The sequence below is a fragment of the Herpailurus yagouaroundi genome, unplaced genomic scaffold (genome assembly GCF_014898765.1).
Source record: "Herpailurus yagouaroundi ecotype Mexico unplaced genomic scaffold, PumYag 181, whole genome shotgun sequence".
Classification (NCBI taxonomy): Eukaryota; Metazoa; Chordata; class Mammalia; order Carnivora; family Felidae; genus Herpailurus; species Herpailurus yagouaroundi.
The window spans coordinates 32,490,849-32,508,895 of record NW_024412412.1 but is presented as its reverse complement, the minus strand read 5'-3'; the positions used below and the strand labels follow the sequence as shown (position 1 = coordinate 32,508,895).

At 44.2% G+C, this 18,047-nt stretch overlaps 1 protein-coding gene across 3 annotated transcripts in view; it reads left to right on the top strand.

Moving 5' to 3' along the window:
- Window positions 1-18,047, top strand: part of DOCK5 (dedicator of cytokinesis 5) — a 224,963-nt gene that overhangs the window by 110,966 nt on the left and 95,950 nt on the right. For all 3 annotated transcript variants that reach the window (XM_040490247.1, XM_040490248.1, XM_040490249.1), the window contains exons 11-16: window positions 2,165-2,237; window positions 6,481-6,623; window positions 9,002-9,127; window positions 13,795-13,919; window positions 15,947-16,045; window positions 17,813-17,885. In XM_040490247.1, the coding sequence (XP_040346181.1) occupies window positions 2,165-2,237; window positions 6,481-6,623; window positions 9,002-9,127; window positions 13,795-13,919; window positions 15,947-16,045; window positions 17,813-17,885 (639 nt within the window). The remainder of the gene's footprint in view (window positions 1-2,164; window positions 2,238-6,480; window positions 6,624-9,001; window positions 9,128-13,794; window positions 13,920-15,946; window positions 16,046-17,812; window positions 17,886-18,047) is intronic.

Here is an 18,047-nt window from a genome sequence, read left to right as displayed (position 1 = left end):
CACTTAAAGATAGGAGGGTGGGGAACCCCAGAGACCGTGCAAGATGAATTTGGTTGTCAATGTTAGTATCCGACACACAGCATTCACTCCCTCGGCTACCAGTTATCTTTTCTTGGGTCCTGTGTCATCACCTAGACCTAGACCTAGACCCCGCCTCCTTTGTTTCTTCTTCAGTGCCCAGCACTATGCCTTGCACACGGTAGGACCTTAGGAAAGCCTCAGTTGTGACCACCGGCATTGCCCTGCCTGTGGGCTACGTATTGATTTTGGTCCAGTAAAACTCTCCCTGGAAAGTGGTTTGCCTGTCTGGGAGACTCACTCATCAAAGGCAACATTGTGTTGCTGACTGCTTTCAAAGAGGGTCCTTGGCTTAAATCAAACCCCGCAACCTTCCAAGAGGCCCTGCGTTTTCTTCTGTAGTTTGTTAAATGAAGGAAATACATTCCTGGTCATACGTGGACGTTTTGCTCCCTGAGACGTTTTGAAAGCTGTCGATGAAATGCCATAATTCTCCTGGAACAAATGTCCAGAAAATGCCACCAGGATTGACCTGGTGGGTTTATGGATAACGAGGCGGCCTCTGTATCCCATGAGACTGGATGTCGTCATCTCTTGACCAGCCTTGCGCTGCACCTGCTGTCAGGGTCTGCTGGTCTGTGAAGAGGGCACAGCATTACTCCTGATAGAGAGTTAAAGTGAAATCTGAGAAAAGGCAAGGAGCCCTGGCCTAGCACTATTTAGCCATCTAGATGACAATCTACCGAACTAAGGATTTAAGGCATGTTCGAGGTCATTGTCATTCCAAATGGGCCATAGAGATTTGAAAATCAAGCTTGAGGCTTGTGCTTGTTTTTCTGTTTCAGGGTGTGTGTGTGTGTGTGTGTGTGTGTGTGTGTGTGTGTGTGTGTGTGTATGCACGCACGCACGTAAATGTAAGGCGAGAACAGTAGTAATTTACTCTGAGACTCGATGCCAAGAGGTTTGGGATAACTAGGTGATGGCCTTGACAAAGAACTGCCTCTGGAAGGGGGTGTGCCAGACACAGATTTTTCAGTATTTTGTTTTTGTGTACAGTGTTTGCAGGGGTCTGTTAAGGACTAACAGCAAGTTGATGGCATGGCCCGCTTATACCGCAGCCTTTCACCAATACTATTATTTCCCAAGCCTAACACACTGCCATTCAGGTTGCTTTGAGAAGGCATTTCCTTCCTTATCCCTCGTTATTCAAATGAGAAAGGTCTTGTATTTCAGTACTTCTTTTAATCTCCAAACAGGTTATCTGGGGAGTGGATTGTGAGCGTGCGCTTTACGGCCAGATTGTAATTCATTAACCAAGGGATCACCTCTTGTATGCGGGTCCTGCCTGGTTTGAGCAGCTGTAGAGTGGTCCGCTCATCAGTTCTCCGGGCAGCAAGGCTTTGCTAGCTTAGGTGATTTGGCCAGGTAGTAATCGCAGTTGGGTTCATACCCTGGCTTTACCGCTTAAGACTTCCGACCTAGGGCAAGTTACGTACCTTTCCTGTGCTCGGTTTCCTCATCTCTTAAAGTAGGGGCATAAAGTATCTGCATAAATAAGAAAACATATACAATAGGCTTAGAACAGTGCTTTATTGGTGACTCTGCTTGTGCACAAAGAAGCAAATCACCGTATGATCTTCTGTTCTATGCTGCTGGTGCCCTTGGCTTCCCTTCGTTTACATGGAAACCAGGTGCGACCACGTCAAGGCCAAGAGACAGGTGACCACTTCAAGTCATGAGTTTCTCAGGTCTTCATTCTGTTGACACGCCTGACGACAATCTGTGTTCCCCGTGCCTGGGAATGCAGGCTTACCAACAAGTAATCCACCGGTTTAAATTTCTCCAGAACTGAGCGCTGGGTCTCATAGAAATTTCAAAAGCGGGTAATCTGCAGGATTGAGCGGAGCAAATCTAAACGCCTGCACGAGCTCCTGATGAATGGATTGTTCTGCAGGGTGGGTGCTGGGAATGATCGTTGGCAAAGACAGAAGTGTCCCTGCTCTGTCTGTCTGTCTGTCTGTCTGTCTGTCTCTCTCTCTCTCTCTCTGTCTCTCGGCCTATGTTTGCAGATACTGTAATTTTCCATTGTAACGTACTGAAGCCTGAAGCAATTAAGTTCTTTAATTAAGTTTTATCTTTTTCCTAGTGATGGATATTACTGATATTATACATGGGAAGGTGGATGATGAAGAAAAGCAGCATTTTATCCCCTTTCAGCAGTAAGTACTGTGGCATTTATCCCGGGTGACTTGACACCTGGAATAGTTCTTTGAATGATCTGTTAACACACAAGCAGGTGCTAGGAACCATTGCTCAGTTACAAAAGCAAAAGTCTCAGGCTGGGAGATTGCGAGATAGAAGCTGACAGAAGACTGTATTCAAGGTCCTTTATGTTGGGGTCACACGTAAGAGGGAAACCTAACTTTCCCGATTCTGCAGACAAGACCTTTGGAATATAAGGGGCAAATCTCTATCTACTCTAGAAACCCGAGAATGGTGCCATTTAAGCGTCAGGAAGGCCGAAGTATATTTGTACTTTGTCGTGTGGGACGAGTGTCATGGAATACAAGGCATCATGTAGGACAGCACGGGGCTTCTCTTGAGGTCTTGTCGGTGCAGAGCATGGTCTGGTAGGTGTGGAGGCTGCATCTGACAAGCTTCCGGCTGCTTCTACCAGGCTGGAGACCAGGAGGGTGAAAGGCTGCCCAACGCCTGGGCTCCTGCTGGCGAGGGAGAGCCAGCCTGGCAGTACATGGAAGGATTCCCTGGAGAGCTCTACTGAGGCCTCCAGACCGAGCTTCAGGAGCTGGAGCCCTGGGTGGGCCACTGGGGAGCTGTTGGTCAGCAAAGGTCAACCCCCGTCCATGACTCCGAAGAAGTGTATGTGCGGACACCATTCCTGGCTCTATGAGTCGTGGCTGCCTCGCCCCAGGTGCGGGCAGTGGTGGCCCGAATGAGGCCACGGACGATGCTGGAACTGACCCCTAACAGGGCAGTCGTGTCAGTGAGGGAAGGTGACCGTCTCAGCCAGCCTACAGCTGCCAGAGCAGGTCAGCGGAACAACTGAGAATTCTGGAAACCAGCCCAAAGACGTTTGAGTTAATATATGATTTTTTAGGGGCGCCTGGGTGGCGCAGTCGGTTAAGCGTCCGACTTCAGCCAGGTCACGATCTCGCGGTCCGTGAGTTCGAGCCCCGCGTCGGGCTCTGGGCTGATGGCTCGGAGCCTGGAGCCTGTTTCCGATTCTGTGTCTCCCTCTCTCTCTGCCCCTCCCCCGTTCATGCTCTGTCTCTCTCTGTCCCAAAAATAAATAAACGTTGAAAAAAAAAATTAAAAAAAAAAATATATGATTTAAAAAAAAATAATAGTGCAGATCCATGGAGAAGTATGAACTACGCAGAAAGGAATTGTTTGACAAAATTAGCTCACCATTTATTAAGCTGAAGTCAGAACCTTGTCTCACATCTTGTGCCGGATGATTAAATTTATAAGTGTAAGAACTCAAATCTCAAAATATACAGGGAAATAAAAGTTTTATGTAATAGTGCCTTTTATGAATCAGGCTCCAGAGATTTGACCAAAAAAAAAAAAATTGATAGGTTAAACCACCCCCAAATTTTAAATAACTTATATACTGAATAACATTTAGTAAAATCTTTGCAATGTGTATGAAAAAGAATGAGTATTGTTAATATATAAAGAATTAATAGTAGTAATTCATAAGGATATCAACAGAAAATATATGTGTGTATATATAGACACACACAAATATGTACACATACACACACAGAAAGAAACGGCTTATAAATTCCTGGAGAATCAATGAAATGCAAAATAAACAAGGAGGTTTAGTACTGGGTTTGATCGAGTTTTAAAAATATATATAATATCCAGAGTTTGGGTGTAAGGAGATATACAGTACTTATAAGAACATAAAGGGGCACCTAGGTGGCTCGGTGGGTTAAGCGTCTGACTTCGGCTCAGGTCATGATCTCGCGGTCTGTGAGTTCGAGCCCAGCATCGGGCTCTGTGCTGACAGCTCAGAGCCTGGAGCCTGTTTCCGATTCTGTGTCTCCCTCTCTCTCTGCCCCTCCCCTGTTCATGCTCTGTCTCTCTCTGTCTCAAAAATAAATAAACGTTACAAAAAAAAAAAAAAGTTAAAAAAAAAAAAGAACATGAATTGTTACAGTGCATTAAAAGCCTCAAAATTTAGGTATTTCAAAGAATATACTCCATGATTAACAGTGGTTATTTCTGTTGAGTTAACCAAAGGTGATTTTGTCCCATTTGTGTTTAACTCTGTGCTTCTGTTTTTTCCCACAAAAATCACGTATTGTATGTAATTTTATTTAAAGTATAAAAATCTTTATCTTTCAGTTTAAGGCCCACCACTTTGGACCAGTTTCTAGATATAACAGTACCAATAGCTCATGCTCAGTAGCACCTCCTTCATCCAGAGGCTGCTATTAATACTTTTTAAAACGTGCACTTATCGGGGCGCCTGGGTGGCGCAGTCGGTTGAGCGTCCGACTTCAGCCAGGTCACGATCTCGCGCTCCGTGAGTTCGAGCCCCACGTCGGGCTCTGGGCTGATGGCTCAGAGCCTGGAGCCTCTTTCTGATTCTGTGTCTCCCTCTCTCTCTGCCCCTCCCCCGTTCATGCTCTGTCTCTCTCTGTCCCCAAAAAATAAATAAACGTTAAAAAATAAAAAAAAACAAAAAACAAAAAAAAAAAAACGTGCACTTATCTAGTATCTTACCACATATATACTGACGCTCCAAGAATGTGGTGAGGTGAATACTTTATGTAGCTTCATGCTAATACGAATTATGAGCTAACTTTCAAATTCGTGAATGCTGATCCCATGATAATTATATACACACGTGTTTGAGTATATTAAATAATATACTAAATGTAATAAATATATCAAATATAATTTTTATTAATACATTAAGTGTATTAATGTGTTAAATATATGAATATACCTTAAACATTAATGAGTAAATGTTAAATAATATATAGAAAAAATATGAATATATATTTGAATATATTAAAACATGCATTTTATGTATGATAAATATAAACAACTCCATGACCACGGATGTTCCTGTTATATCCACCCATATGTAGATATGACGTATTTACAAAGGTTACCGCGTATCACTATTATATATGCATTATGTCTTATGTGCGTGTTATATATGAGTATATACATTACATAATAGCATGTATGCACGTGAAAGTTATTCTGTATGTGTGTTTCACTTCTGAGGTGGGTTTCTTCCTCTGGTTATGTGCCTCCCTGCCTAATTTCTGAACCAGCTCCCACCCGGGAGCCACGTTGAAACAGCGAGCCCTGAAACGGCCTTCACTGTATCATAATATGCGCTTTGAGTTTCTGAGGAACCCAGACCTAATTTGATTACCACTCATTGTGCAGTCAGCAGCCACTGTAAAGCATTCCGTGATGCAAATCACAGTCTCTGGTGCTTGAACTCCTAAGATTTATGGCAAATGCTTTCATAACTTATCTCAAAAGCTTTATAGCATGTTATATTAGGGGAGTCTCCTATATGTCTCCTGCCAGTTCATCAAAGAGAAAGCCCTTTGAAAGCACCCACGCAGATCATAGCCACCTCGCTTATCAGTGAGATACTGCTGTATGTTTCCCTGCAACTATCAGGGTCCAGAACAGAGCCCCGCAGAGAACGCTGGCCTGTGTGTGGGCAAGAGAAGAAAACCACAGCAGAGAGAGAGAGAGACTCTTGTACTGCACCGGGCTGACCTGTAGTTCCTGAGAGTGCCCGGGCTGTCAGGAGGGGCTGGATTTGGCTCTTGGATCACCCTGTACGAGCCGCAGCCCGATGGGATCATTAAAGTGAAACTTGTTTGCTGCTGGCTGTGCCACTGTAACTCCAAATATAGTTTGTCATCACATGGGAATCTGAGAACATTCTCCAAAAGCTGCTGCGTGCATACTGCTCCTGTATGTTAAGTGTTGGCACCAGAGGGAGGCCTCGGGAGGCATATGATCTTGGCCCATCTCCTCGCAGATGAGGAGACTGAGGCTCAGTTAGATGGAACCAGACCTGGAGGCCAGGTCTCCTGCCTCGTCCCGTTTCTTCTTCGATTCCATTACATCAGCCTCTCCCAGCTCAGAAAGAGCATTAGGCGTTGCCTCTGATTTTGTTAACATTTGCCTATCAGTTTGGTTTTGTTGTTGTTGTTCTTGGGGGAATTTGTTTTTCCTTTTTCCACTGGGGGCCTGTCTTAGGCACCAGCGTCATCTTGGAAATGACCAAGCTGGGCACCCAAAGGAAAAATACAGGGAAGAAAGAGTCTTCAAGTTAGGTATGTCCAATGTTTATAGCTGCAGATTGTTCCCATAGGACCCACCGTATCTGAAGCTGTTGCTGCAGAAACTTCCGCTTTTTACCTAACCTCTCATTTCTGACTTTCCCAGAATTGCAATGGAAACCTATATCCGGCAGAGGCAGCTAATCATGTCGCCCCTGATAACATCCCATGTGATTGGGGAGAATGAGCCACTCACTTCAGTCTTGAATAAAGTGATAGCAGCGAAGGAAGTGAATCACAAAGGACAAGGTACAGCAGCCCTACGTACTAAGCTGGGAGTGGGCATTCGAGTTGAGCCCTTGGACTCCTGCCCTTTTGCGCTATCTTTCTCTGATACAAAACAGCCCCTGCTGGGTGGGGATCGCTCACCTCAGCTTCCTGGTAAAGGCTTTTAACACTGAAGAGCACAGAGGTTGTATCCAGCGCCGAATTGGATCACAGCTATATTTTGTAAATTGTGTGAAACAAATTTTTATCCCGTGAGTCTTCGCTCAGTTTTGTCTGCCCCACAATCCCAATGCTGACTCTAAGGTAAATGCACAAAGTGAAGGAGGTTTGGGGAAAATTATGTTCCACCCTGTGAAGGTTTATCCCGTTACATTACCTAAAAAGTAAGAGGGAAGAGACCACAATAATACAAATTAATAGATAATAATATGGAATAACGGGCTAGCTAGCCAAACATTTGATTGTTTTTAGTGCTTCCATTTATCATTCTGTTGACACAGTTTTAGCTAAGAAATTCTCCTGGAAACTGCATTTTAAATTCAAATAATAAGAAAAACTAGTTAAAATTTTAAATTTCAAATACCAAGATGGAGATGATTTGGGGATAATTTTGAAGATGGGGTACTTTTTTTTTTTTTTTTTTAACCACCTGTCAGACTGTCTTCTGAAACGGAGGCAGTCAGGAAACACACTAATCATTAATTTCAGCATATTTAGTTTTCCATGTATTCACAGTCGTTCTGGGTGGGAAAGACATGTGAGGAATCATTAAGGAATCCGAAAACAAGTAACAAAATATATTTCTGTTGTTTTGGAACTCATCAGTGGCTGTTAATTAGCACAGTGCCTGCTGTGTGACCCGATATTTACAAATCTGTACCTGTTTGAAAGGTGAAAAGTCAACTTCCGTAGTTCTCTTGCATTTAAACAAAAAATTACTTGGGGCACCTGGATGGCTTAGTTGGTTAGGCATCCAACTCTTGATTTCGACTCAGGTCATGATCTTGCAGTTGTGAGATCGAGCCCTGGGTCGGACTCTGCGCTAACAGCACAGAACCTGCCTGGGATACTTTCTCTCTCCCTCTGCCCCTCTCCCCCAGTCATGCTCTCTTTCTCTAAAATTAAAAAAAAAAAAAAAAAAAAAAAAAAAAAAATTAAAAGTGAATTACGCAGGCTTCCCTACGTTTTTTTTGAGTTTTCCTTCTCAGTTTTTATGAAGATAACAATGTCTCTCTTTTATTTTTTTTTAACATTTTATTTATTTTTGAGGGACAGAGAGAGAGACAGAGTGTGAGCAGGGGAGGGGCAGAGAGAAAGGAAGACATAGAATCCCAAGCAGGCTCCAGGCTCTGAGCTGTCAGCCCAGACCCTGACGCAGGGCTCGAACCCACGAACCGTGAGATCATGACCTGAGCCGAAATCAAGAGTTGGGCGCTTGGGGCACCTGGGTGGCTCAGTCAGTTAAGCATCCAACTCTTGATTTGGGTTCAGGTCATGATCCCATGGTTCATGGGTTCGGGCCCTGCATCGGGCTCTGCACTGACAATGCAGAGTCAGCTTGAGATTTTCTCTTGTCTCTGTCTCTGTCTCTCTCTCTCTTTGCCCCTTTACTTCCCCCTCTCTTGAAATAAATAAATAAACCTTAAAAAATTAAAAAAAAAAAAGAGTTGGGGGCTTAACTGCCTGAGCCACCCAGGCACCCCTCGCTTCTTTATAAATACCAAAACTTTCCATTTCTATATAGATAGTTTTGTTCTGTATGATTTCTTCATTTGTCTCTATTCTTAGAAAAGAGGTTCATTTTACTTCCTTAATATATTAGGAATTTAGTTTAATGAAAATGGGAGGTGGCAGATTTGTTTGATTCTCTTTTAAGTAGAAAATTATTCCAGCATATTTATAAAATTGTTGCTTCTTTTTTTCAGGATTTTTATGCATCTTTACTATATATGCATCTACTATATATACAACTACTATCTACTATGTATATATATATATATATATATATATATATATATATATATATACACACACTATATATATACTGTATATTTTAGTACTTAATCTAATTGTTTCTAGTGATTTAAATACCTTTTCTGCCATTAATACCACACTTTACTACAGCTCTATCTGTATTTTGGTATCTGATTGGGGATATCTTTACTTGTGCTCCTTCCCCCAGAGTAAACACTGTTCACACCTCTGTCAAATTCTCGAGGAAGTCACGTGATTTTGATGGGAGTGTCATTAAAATTATAAGTTAACTGGGGGAGAATTTACATTTTTCTAAGAAAGTATCTGTATATTACTACGACACATGTATTTTTCTCAGCCTTTCTATGTGGGTTTATGGTACAGATCATAAAGAGCACCAAAGTTTATGCTTTATTTCTTTAAAGGGCTTTGGATATCTTTGAAGCTGTTGCCAGGTGACCTCACACAGGTTCAGAAGAATTTTTCACATCTGGTGGATAGATCAACTGCAATCGCCCGAAAAATGGGCTTTCCCGAAATAATACTTCCAGGTAAAAAGCTTTGGCTTGATTCACCTGTGCTGCCTCCTCTGTTACTTCTAACAGGACAGTGGAGGCAACATAAGATCCCGCGTGACATTTCGTTACCTGCATCCAACGGTGTCGAGACAGTGGGAAATAACATATAGGGTTGCAGTGCCTTGTACCAACCTACCCAGTGCACAAGCCCGAGATAATGCTTCGAAACGTAACTCAGAATTTTCTGTTCCCTCTCTTCCTTTATGTTCCACATAAGCCCCTCTGAAATTCTCCCTGACTTGTCCATTACGGAGAGCTAATGAAAGCATAGGTCCTGCGCCCCCAGAGTGATCGGCTTCATCGCGTGGACCTTTCTCAGGATGACATTCAGCCTTGTGGGCTGCTTGCCAGGGAACGGCAGCGAGGTACCTGCTCAGCCCCGTCTCCGCGAGGCCCTTTGCCCCATTTGCTTAAGCTCCAACTGTGTGCTTGGCTCTCCCTGTACTCGTGGTGACGAGAATTGTAAACATTCTGCGGTTTTCTTACTTGAGTTTCGTCTTTTTTGGCACCACATATGGGTGAGATCTACATATGTGTTCTCTTGAATTCACTGACTTAAGCCATTTGTTTCTGAATCTTTACAGCCATAAAGGGAAATCAGCACAAGGACCTTAACATAAGATCTTTATATACATATCCGTATAGGTATTCTCCGCATGCTCATCTCCATTCTGCAAGAGTGTTTTGTCTTCTTGTTTTAAAAGAAAAAAAGCAGCTTTGGTAATACTCTTCGCACTGAACGCCCTGTTACTCCTACAGCAAGAGCAAAGTCTGAAACAATGCAATGGAGTTTATTTGGGGGACAAGATGAATTTGTCTTTGAAATCTGGCTGGGAAGATTCTTGTCTCCTCTTTCTTTCTTTTCTTTTTTTTTTTTTTAATTTTTTTTAAACGTGTATTTATTTTTGAGACAGAGAGAGACAGAGCATGAACGGGGGAGGGTCAGAGTGAGAGGGAGACACAGAATCCGAAACAGGATCCAGGCTCTGAACTGTCAGCATGGAGCCTGATGCGGGGCTTGAACTCACAGACTGTGAGATCATGACCTGAGCCGAAGTCGGACGCTCAACCGACTGAGCCACCCAGGCGCCCCACTTGTCTCCTCTTTCTAACCAGTGGGATTGGTTCCTGACTGCCAGGGCTATAATAGACTTCAAAAAACCATCCAGGATGATGGCCACCAGACGCTGGTCTTTGGATCAAGCTCGTCAGGATCACCTGCTACAGGCTCCCAGCATTTTCCAGACTCTGATTCAGTTTGTAAGGCCCAAGCTCCCCAGGTGATCCTGGTGACCGGCCAGGGTTGAGAAACAGAGGTCTAGACCCAAGTCCCCCGCCTTGCGTCTCCTCATCTTCGTTTGGACAACCCAACTCTCCCCTCCAGCTATGGTGCCCCTCTTTGCCTCATCTTCCCAGCCAGGTTCTTGGAAGCGGTTACATACTCTCTGTCTCTAGTTCTGCGTCTGCCGGTCCCCCTTCCCCCCCCCCCCCCGTCCTGTCCAGAGTGGCTGTCGTTAGAGTCACCAAAGATTGTAGTGTCACTAAACCCGGTGGATATGTTTTTGGCCTACTGATTGTCTCTGGTGTTCTTAGCGGCATGTGACATTGTCTGCCGCTCCCTGTTGAAATGTTCCACCCTTCTCGTCAGAGACCCGCACTCTCCTCTTTTTCTCCACTCCCCTTTGCTGCCTTGTCATCTTCTGTTTTGCCTTTCAATGTTAAGAGCTCCTCGGTATTTGGTCCTTATGTCCCGGATTAGTTTGCTTGGGCTGCCATAATGAAGTACCACAGGCTGGGTGGCGAAAGCCTCAGACATGTACTGTCTCACAGCTCTGGAGGCTGCACGTCCGCGATCAAGGGGTCAGCAGGGTTGGTTTCAACCCTGAGGCCTCCCTGCTTGGCTCGGAGATGACCGTCTTCTCACTGTGTCCCCACATGGTCGCCCCTGGGGGCTCTGTGTTGTGTGCTGATCTCATAAGGACACAGGTCCTGTTGGATTAGTGCCCACCATGTGACCTCCTTTTACCTTAATCACCTCTTTAAGGGGCTGACTCCAAATACAGTCACATTCGGAGGTGCTAGAGGCGAGGGCTTCGGCATATGAGTTGAGGGGGAGCAGTTCAGTCCGTGACAGGTATCTTTTCCTTCTCATACCTCCGTTTTCTTCCCATGTGATCTCATCCACTCATTTTGCCTCTGTGGATTCGTTGCCTCCGAATTCGTACCTCTGGCCTCAAGACTGCTTCTTTGAACTCCGGCCCCATAGACCCAACTACTTCCTGCCTCAGGACTTCCATAGACACTGCTCCTACCCGGCTGGATCACTCTCCTCTCTTTAACTGGCTAGTTCTTCCTCACAGTCCCCACTTGGGACTTGCAATCGTTTGCATGTAGACTGGCTCTTCTGTTGTGTTTTATCCAAGAGATTGGCAGCCTCATCCACCCAGTTGCGCCAACGAGAAGCCTGAGTCTCTCTCTTGAACCTCCCTTTTCCTTTATACCTCACGCAAAATTAGTGGCCAAGACTTTCCACTCTTACCTTTGAAAGACCTCTCCAATCCACCCCCTTCTCCCTGTCTCCATTGCCACTTCCTTAGTTGTAGCCACTGCCATCAGTTCCCTGGGCCACCATATGGTTGGATAACAATCATATGTCCACTGCCTCCGGACCTTTGCACGTGTTACTTGCTCTTCCCTTTTACTCTCCTCCCTCCCTCCGACACGCGTTCAGAGGAAAGATTTCCACACCTTCCAGACACAGTTGGGACTTAGTGTTATACCTTCATAGAGCCTGGCCTTTTCTTTCCTCTGTAGTGATGCATTTCATCATGTGGTTATCTGATCATGCTTCTCTCCCCCACTAGACTGGAGGCTGTGTGAGAGCGAGGCTGGCGCATGGCTCACCACCGTCTCCCAAACGCTTAGCACAGCGCTTGCCACGGAGCAGGTGCCCGGTCGGTTTTTCAAATGAATAAATGAATAGCATCTCATCCGATGATACCGTAATTTATTCAGCCAGCTGTCGATTGTTGGAAATTGAGGATTTTCCAGGTTTTCGCTTTTGGAAACAGCAGCACAGTGAAGATCCTTACAGACTTATAAGATTTGTTTGCTCACATTCTCAATACTTTGGGATAAATATTACCAGTGAGCTTGCTTTGTCAGTTAAGGCTTTTAACACAAATTGTCAGTTTCTCTACCGACACGGTGTGCACCGTGAGGATTTCAAAGTGTGAAGGATGAATTAGCCCCCATTCCTTCACCTTAACCAACTGTGGGCAATACCTTCCTTTCTTCTAAGCAGATAAGAGATGGAAATGAAAAGTGCTCCAAATGTGCACCCCCCATATTCTTCTAGGGCTGGAAGGTTTCATTTTTTTTTAATACTGGAAGGCAGTTTATTTTTTTATTTTTTTTATTTAAAAAAAAAATTTTTTTTTGAACGTTTATTTATTTTTGGGACAGAGAGAGACAGAGCATGAACGGGGGAGGGGCAGAGAGAGAGGGAGACACAGAATCGGAAACAGGCTCCAGGCTCCGAGCCGTCAGCCCAGAGCCCGACGCGGGGCTCGAACTCCCGGACCGCGAGATCGTGACCTGGCTGAAGTCGGACGCTTAACCGACTGCGCCACCCAGGCGCCCCTGGAAGGCAGTTTAATATTAGTATAGATTTTAGACGAATTGAACAACACCTAGTCTTCCCAGTCAGAAACTTGATACACCTTTCATTCATTCTAGGTTTTGTTCAAACATCTCAAGAATATTTAATTTGTTTTCGCTGTGGGGGCTCTTCACTTGCTAATTAACTAATTTTTTAAAATGTTGTTCTGGGTAACCAAGAAGATGCCAAGCAGAAGTTTTTCTGATAGTGTAAAAATAGTGATGCTTATTGAATAATGACACTTACAAATAATGACACTTACTAACTAATGATTTAAATGAGCGTATTCTACAGGCTTTTAGGAATAGTGTCTATCTCATCAAGAGCATTATATGGATTAAATAGATGATTGCCTAGAAGACACTCTCAACAGTGCCCAGGGACATAGTGAGCAGCCAATAAATACTAGCCTTCCTTATGATCAGATGTGTTAAAATAACAAACTTCAAGGCATTATTGAAAAAACTACCCCGCTGTAACCTCAAAATACATTGTGTGCTTATTACTAGACAGCAGTGGTTAAGAAAGAGAACAAAGGATGGCCATTAAAAAGAGTTCATTAAAAGAAAATGAATTAAAAAAAAGAATTTTTAATTAATTAATTAAAAAAAATTTAAATCCAAATCAGTTAACATAGTTTAATAATGGTTTCAGGAGTAGAATTTAGTGATCCATCCCTTACATACAACACCCAGTGCTCATCCCAACCCGTGCCCTCCTTAATGCCCCTCACCCATTTAGCCCCCCCAAAAAGAGTTCATTTTCAAACACGGCATTTCAAAGCCACTTTGGTAGGTATGGAGAGGTGGGATGAGGGAAGCTGAATAGGGCAATACACGTAAAAACTTCTGCGATATGAATGGCTCTCTATAAAGTCAGAAAGCTTCGTAGTTTGTTTGTATTTTATATCTCCTTACGTCCTGAAAGTTACAAGTGACTTCTGTCAGCACCGCTCACAGGATGGGTTGTGCCGTTGCAGGCGACGTACGGAATGATATTTATGTCACCCTGATCCACGGCGAGTTTGACAAAGGGAAAAAGAAGACACCGAAGAACGTGGAGGTGACCATGTCTGTGTACGACGAGGAGGGCAAACTCTTAGAGGTATGGGGGACTGCCCCGAAATCCTGCTCCCATCACACACTTCTTTCCAACAACGGCGGGCTTTGACCTGACGTGGCTTGTTCTCCACAGGCACGTGCGTTGGGCTTTTCATAAGGAAAAAATAGGAAACCTGTTAAATTTGTGATTAGCAATGGCCGACTTTACTGATAAACCCACGTAGGCGCTTCTTTTTGTTGTTTCTCCTGTTCTAAGAAGTGCCTCAAGCCGCTAATGGTTTCAGGTGTATGCTTTTGCTCCAGAAGTTCTGTATCGTTTCCAAGGTATACGGCCACTTTCAAGCCTGGTACGTTCCTGTGGGGCTTGAGCGAAGGCCCAGAAGGCTCTGAAGGGCACATTCCTCTGTGGAGTAGAGAGTACTGTGTTAGAGGGGCTAACGGTGCGGTGGACCCTGGTTCAGGGATGACTTATGTGTGCTGTTGATGGGGCCCTTGAGCCCCATGACTTCAGGTCCACGGCTTCTCCTTTTTTCTTTTTTCTTTTTTTTTTTTAATTTTTTTTTTCAACGTTTATTTATTTTTGGGACAGAGAGAGACAGAGCATGAACGGGGGAGGGGCAGAGAGAGGGAGACACAGAATCGGAAACAGGCTCCAGGCTCTGAGCCATCAGCCCAGAGCCTGACGCGGGGCTCGAACTCCCGGACCGCGAGATCGTGACCTGGCTGAAGTCGGACGCTTAACCGACTGCGCCACCCAGGCGCCCCTCCACGGCTTCTCCTGACTGCTCACTTCACAGCTTTGCTAACCAGCTCAGAAAGTGCCCCCTTTGAGGCCTGCCCCTACTGAACCGAGTGGCTCATTCCTAGGAGACAGAGCCCTGAGTTGTAGTGAACACGCTGTAGCTGGGCAGCAGGTCCTTAAAGCAGAGCGTAGACAGGACCTCACACACCGGCGTGTCTGCACCCGTGCCGTAGCTCTTAGTCACTCTCGCTGCGCCTCTGCTCCCTGGGAGGGGAGCGGAGGGAAGGAGAAGGTATGCCTGCAGAGGAGAAGGCAATAAACGTTGCAGCAAAGAGCGGTGTTAGGATGGCGTTGGGTCCCTTAGTGACGACCACAGTTATATACCTAGACCCTCAAAGAAAGTGGTAGAAACTCATTCTTACCTTAGCCTTCAGCCCCCAGATGTCATCGGCTGCTATGTGCCTACATGAGGCGTGTGCTGGCCACATGGAGGATAGAGGGCTCCTGCATGGTTCGTTTCCTAGATAAAATGATCCCCCTTTAGTATTTACCCCCAAAATACAAAAACATGGATCCAAAGGGATGTATGCACCCCTGTGTTTATGGCAGCATTATTTACAATAGCCAAATTAAAGAAACTGCCCAAGTGTCCGCTGACTGACGAATGGATGAAGAAGATACGGCGTATATAACGTTTATTTATTTTTGAGACAGAGACAGAGCATGAGTGGGGGAGGGGCAGAGAGAGAGGGAGACACAGAATCCGAAGCAGGCTCCAGGCTCCGAGCTGTCAGCACAGAGCCCAACGCGGGGCTCGAACTCACGGACCGTGAGATCATGACCTGAGCTGAAGTCGAACGCTTAACCGACCAAGCCACCCAGGCGCCCCGCTACGGCGTATATATACGATGGAGTATCATTCAGCCGTTAAAAAGAATGAGATCTTGGCCATTTGCAGCCACATGGATGGAGCTAGAGAGTATTATGCTAAGCAAAATAAGTCAGTGAGAGAAAGACAAATACCGTATGATTTCACTCATGTGTGGAATTTAGGAAACAAAACAAACGAGCCAAGGGGGAAAAAAAGGAGAGTGACAAACCAAGAAACACCTTCTTAACAATAGAGAACAAACCGGAAGGGATATGGGTGGGGGATGGATGACGTAGGTGATGGGGATTAAGAGGTGACGTATCATGCGCACTGAGTATTGTGTAGAAGTGTTGAATCACTGTGTTGTGCACCTGAAACTAATAGAACACCATGTGAACTCCGTCAGAATTAAAATGAAAACATTCTCCCCTTTTCATTTTTTTCGTTCCATCCAAAGAAAGCCATTCATCCTGGTGCTGGATATGAAGGCATTTCAGAGTACAAGTCAGTGGTCTATTACCAAGTCAAGCAGCCCTCTTGGTATGAGACTGTCAAGGTGAGACGCGCCATTTGTATTCTCTAGCATACATGAGACCCTATTTGGCTTCCTTTCTTCTTTTTATCCACAAATCATGTCTTCTGTATCCTAAAGTTTTAGGTTGCCTGCGGTGTCCTATGAGAAATGAATCGATGCGATTCTGTACGAGAGTATCTCTAACCCTGGATTCTTAAATAACATTCTTACTGATAGATGGGTAGGAATTTGACTGGGGAAGCTTGTAGTTGTAATGATGTAACAGGCTGCCAAGATGGTCCAAAACCAAATGGAAATTTTCACTCTTTGTAAGCCATTGCCTAACATCTTTTTTCTTCTTGGCTTCTAACCAAGTTTTCTGGGCCTCTTCTCAATTTAAATATGTGTATTACAAATTCCCAAGTGCTTTTCAGATAAGTCATCTCCTGTGCGTCGCCTAATAGCCCTCTGGCTGAAACAAGCAGTGTTGCAACACCCTTTCTGATTAGACTCAAAAATGCCAGGTAGACTTTCCAAGATCCTGTAACTGTTTAGTGTCCAAACCTAAATTGGATCCCACTTCTCTTGAATCCCAGGCTCCGTCAGGTCTTTCGGATTGTCAAAGTCTTATGAGCTCTCTATAGAAAACTCAAAAGGAAAAAAAACTGCACTGACATCTCAATTCAGAAGTAACCATTTTCCACAGTTTTATATAATTCATTTGTTTTGGGTTGTGGTGTTTATAACAGGTTTATAGTGTGCTTTTTATTAAAAAAAATTTTTTTAATGTTTATTTATTTAAGGGGGGGAGAGCGAGAGAGGGAGGGAGGGGGAGAGACAGAGCATGAATGGGGAAGGGGCAGAGAGAGAGGGAGACACAGAATCAGAAGCAGGCTCCAGGCTCTGAGCTGTCAGCACAGAGCCCGACGTGGGGCTCAAACCCACAAGCCGCGAGATCATGACCTGAGCTGAAGTCGACACTCAACTGACTGAGCCACACAGGTGCCCCTATACTGTGCTTTTTAAAACTACTTATCTCAAGGGACACCCAGGTGGCTGAGTAGGTTAAACGTCTGACTCTTGGTTTCGGCTCAGGTCATGATCTCATGGTTCGTGGGTTCGAGCCCTGCCCTGGGCTCCACACTGAGATTGAGATTCTCTCCTCTCTCCACCCCTCCCCCACTTGCGTGCTTGCTCTCTCTCTCAAAATAAATAAACTTAAAAAAAAAAAAACTACTTATCTCGAGGCATTGAAAGTTCTTTAGAAATGGATTTCTAGATACTTACGTAATGTTCCGTGATATAATCATGCCATAATTTATTTAACTATCTGCCATAAATTCTCTGCTCTTTTTATGGCCGTGTACTTCTCTTTTCCCCTGTCCCCTCTGTATATGTAAACAGCAAAAGACTCCTTGTCCCCAGCATTTTACCTTTTCCTTCTGTTACAGGCCCTAATTATTACCATATCAGTATACACCTTGCAGGCTGGAAGTTCCTGTATAGACCCCAAGTGCTGATCTTTTTTCCTCTGAAGTATTTCCTCTTTCATATTTGAGAAAGTTCAAGAAACTTGTAATATCCCCATTCTCAGAACCCACAATAGGCAGCGAAGATGGTTTCTCTTGAAATTTTTCTAAGTTTTGACTATAACTAAATCTGCGTTGAACGGAAGCTTCCTCCAAATCTTACTCTATAGGAATTAGTGCTGCAATCAAACACTAAAAATGGGCCTGATTTTCGAAAACAAGCCATGAGTGTAACACATTATGTACATGTAAACTGGAAGTTTTTTTTATTATTATGCAGGTATCCATTGCTATAGAAGAGGTTACTCGCTGCCATATAAGATTTACCTTCCGACACAGATCATCTCAGGAATGTAAGTATCAGAAACTCTAAAATGTGTTTCTGGTGAAATATACATTTAATATACGTGTGTGTGTGTGTGTGTGTGTGTGTGTGTGTGTGTGTGTGTGTATGTCTAAAATGTATTTCTGTTGAAATATACGTATACGTATACATATATATTTACATATATATT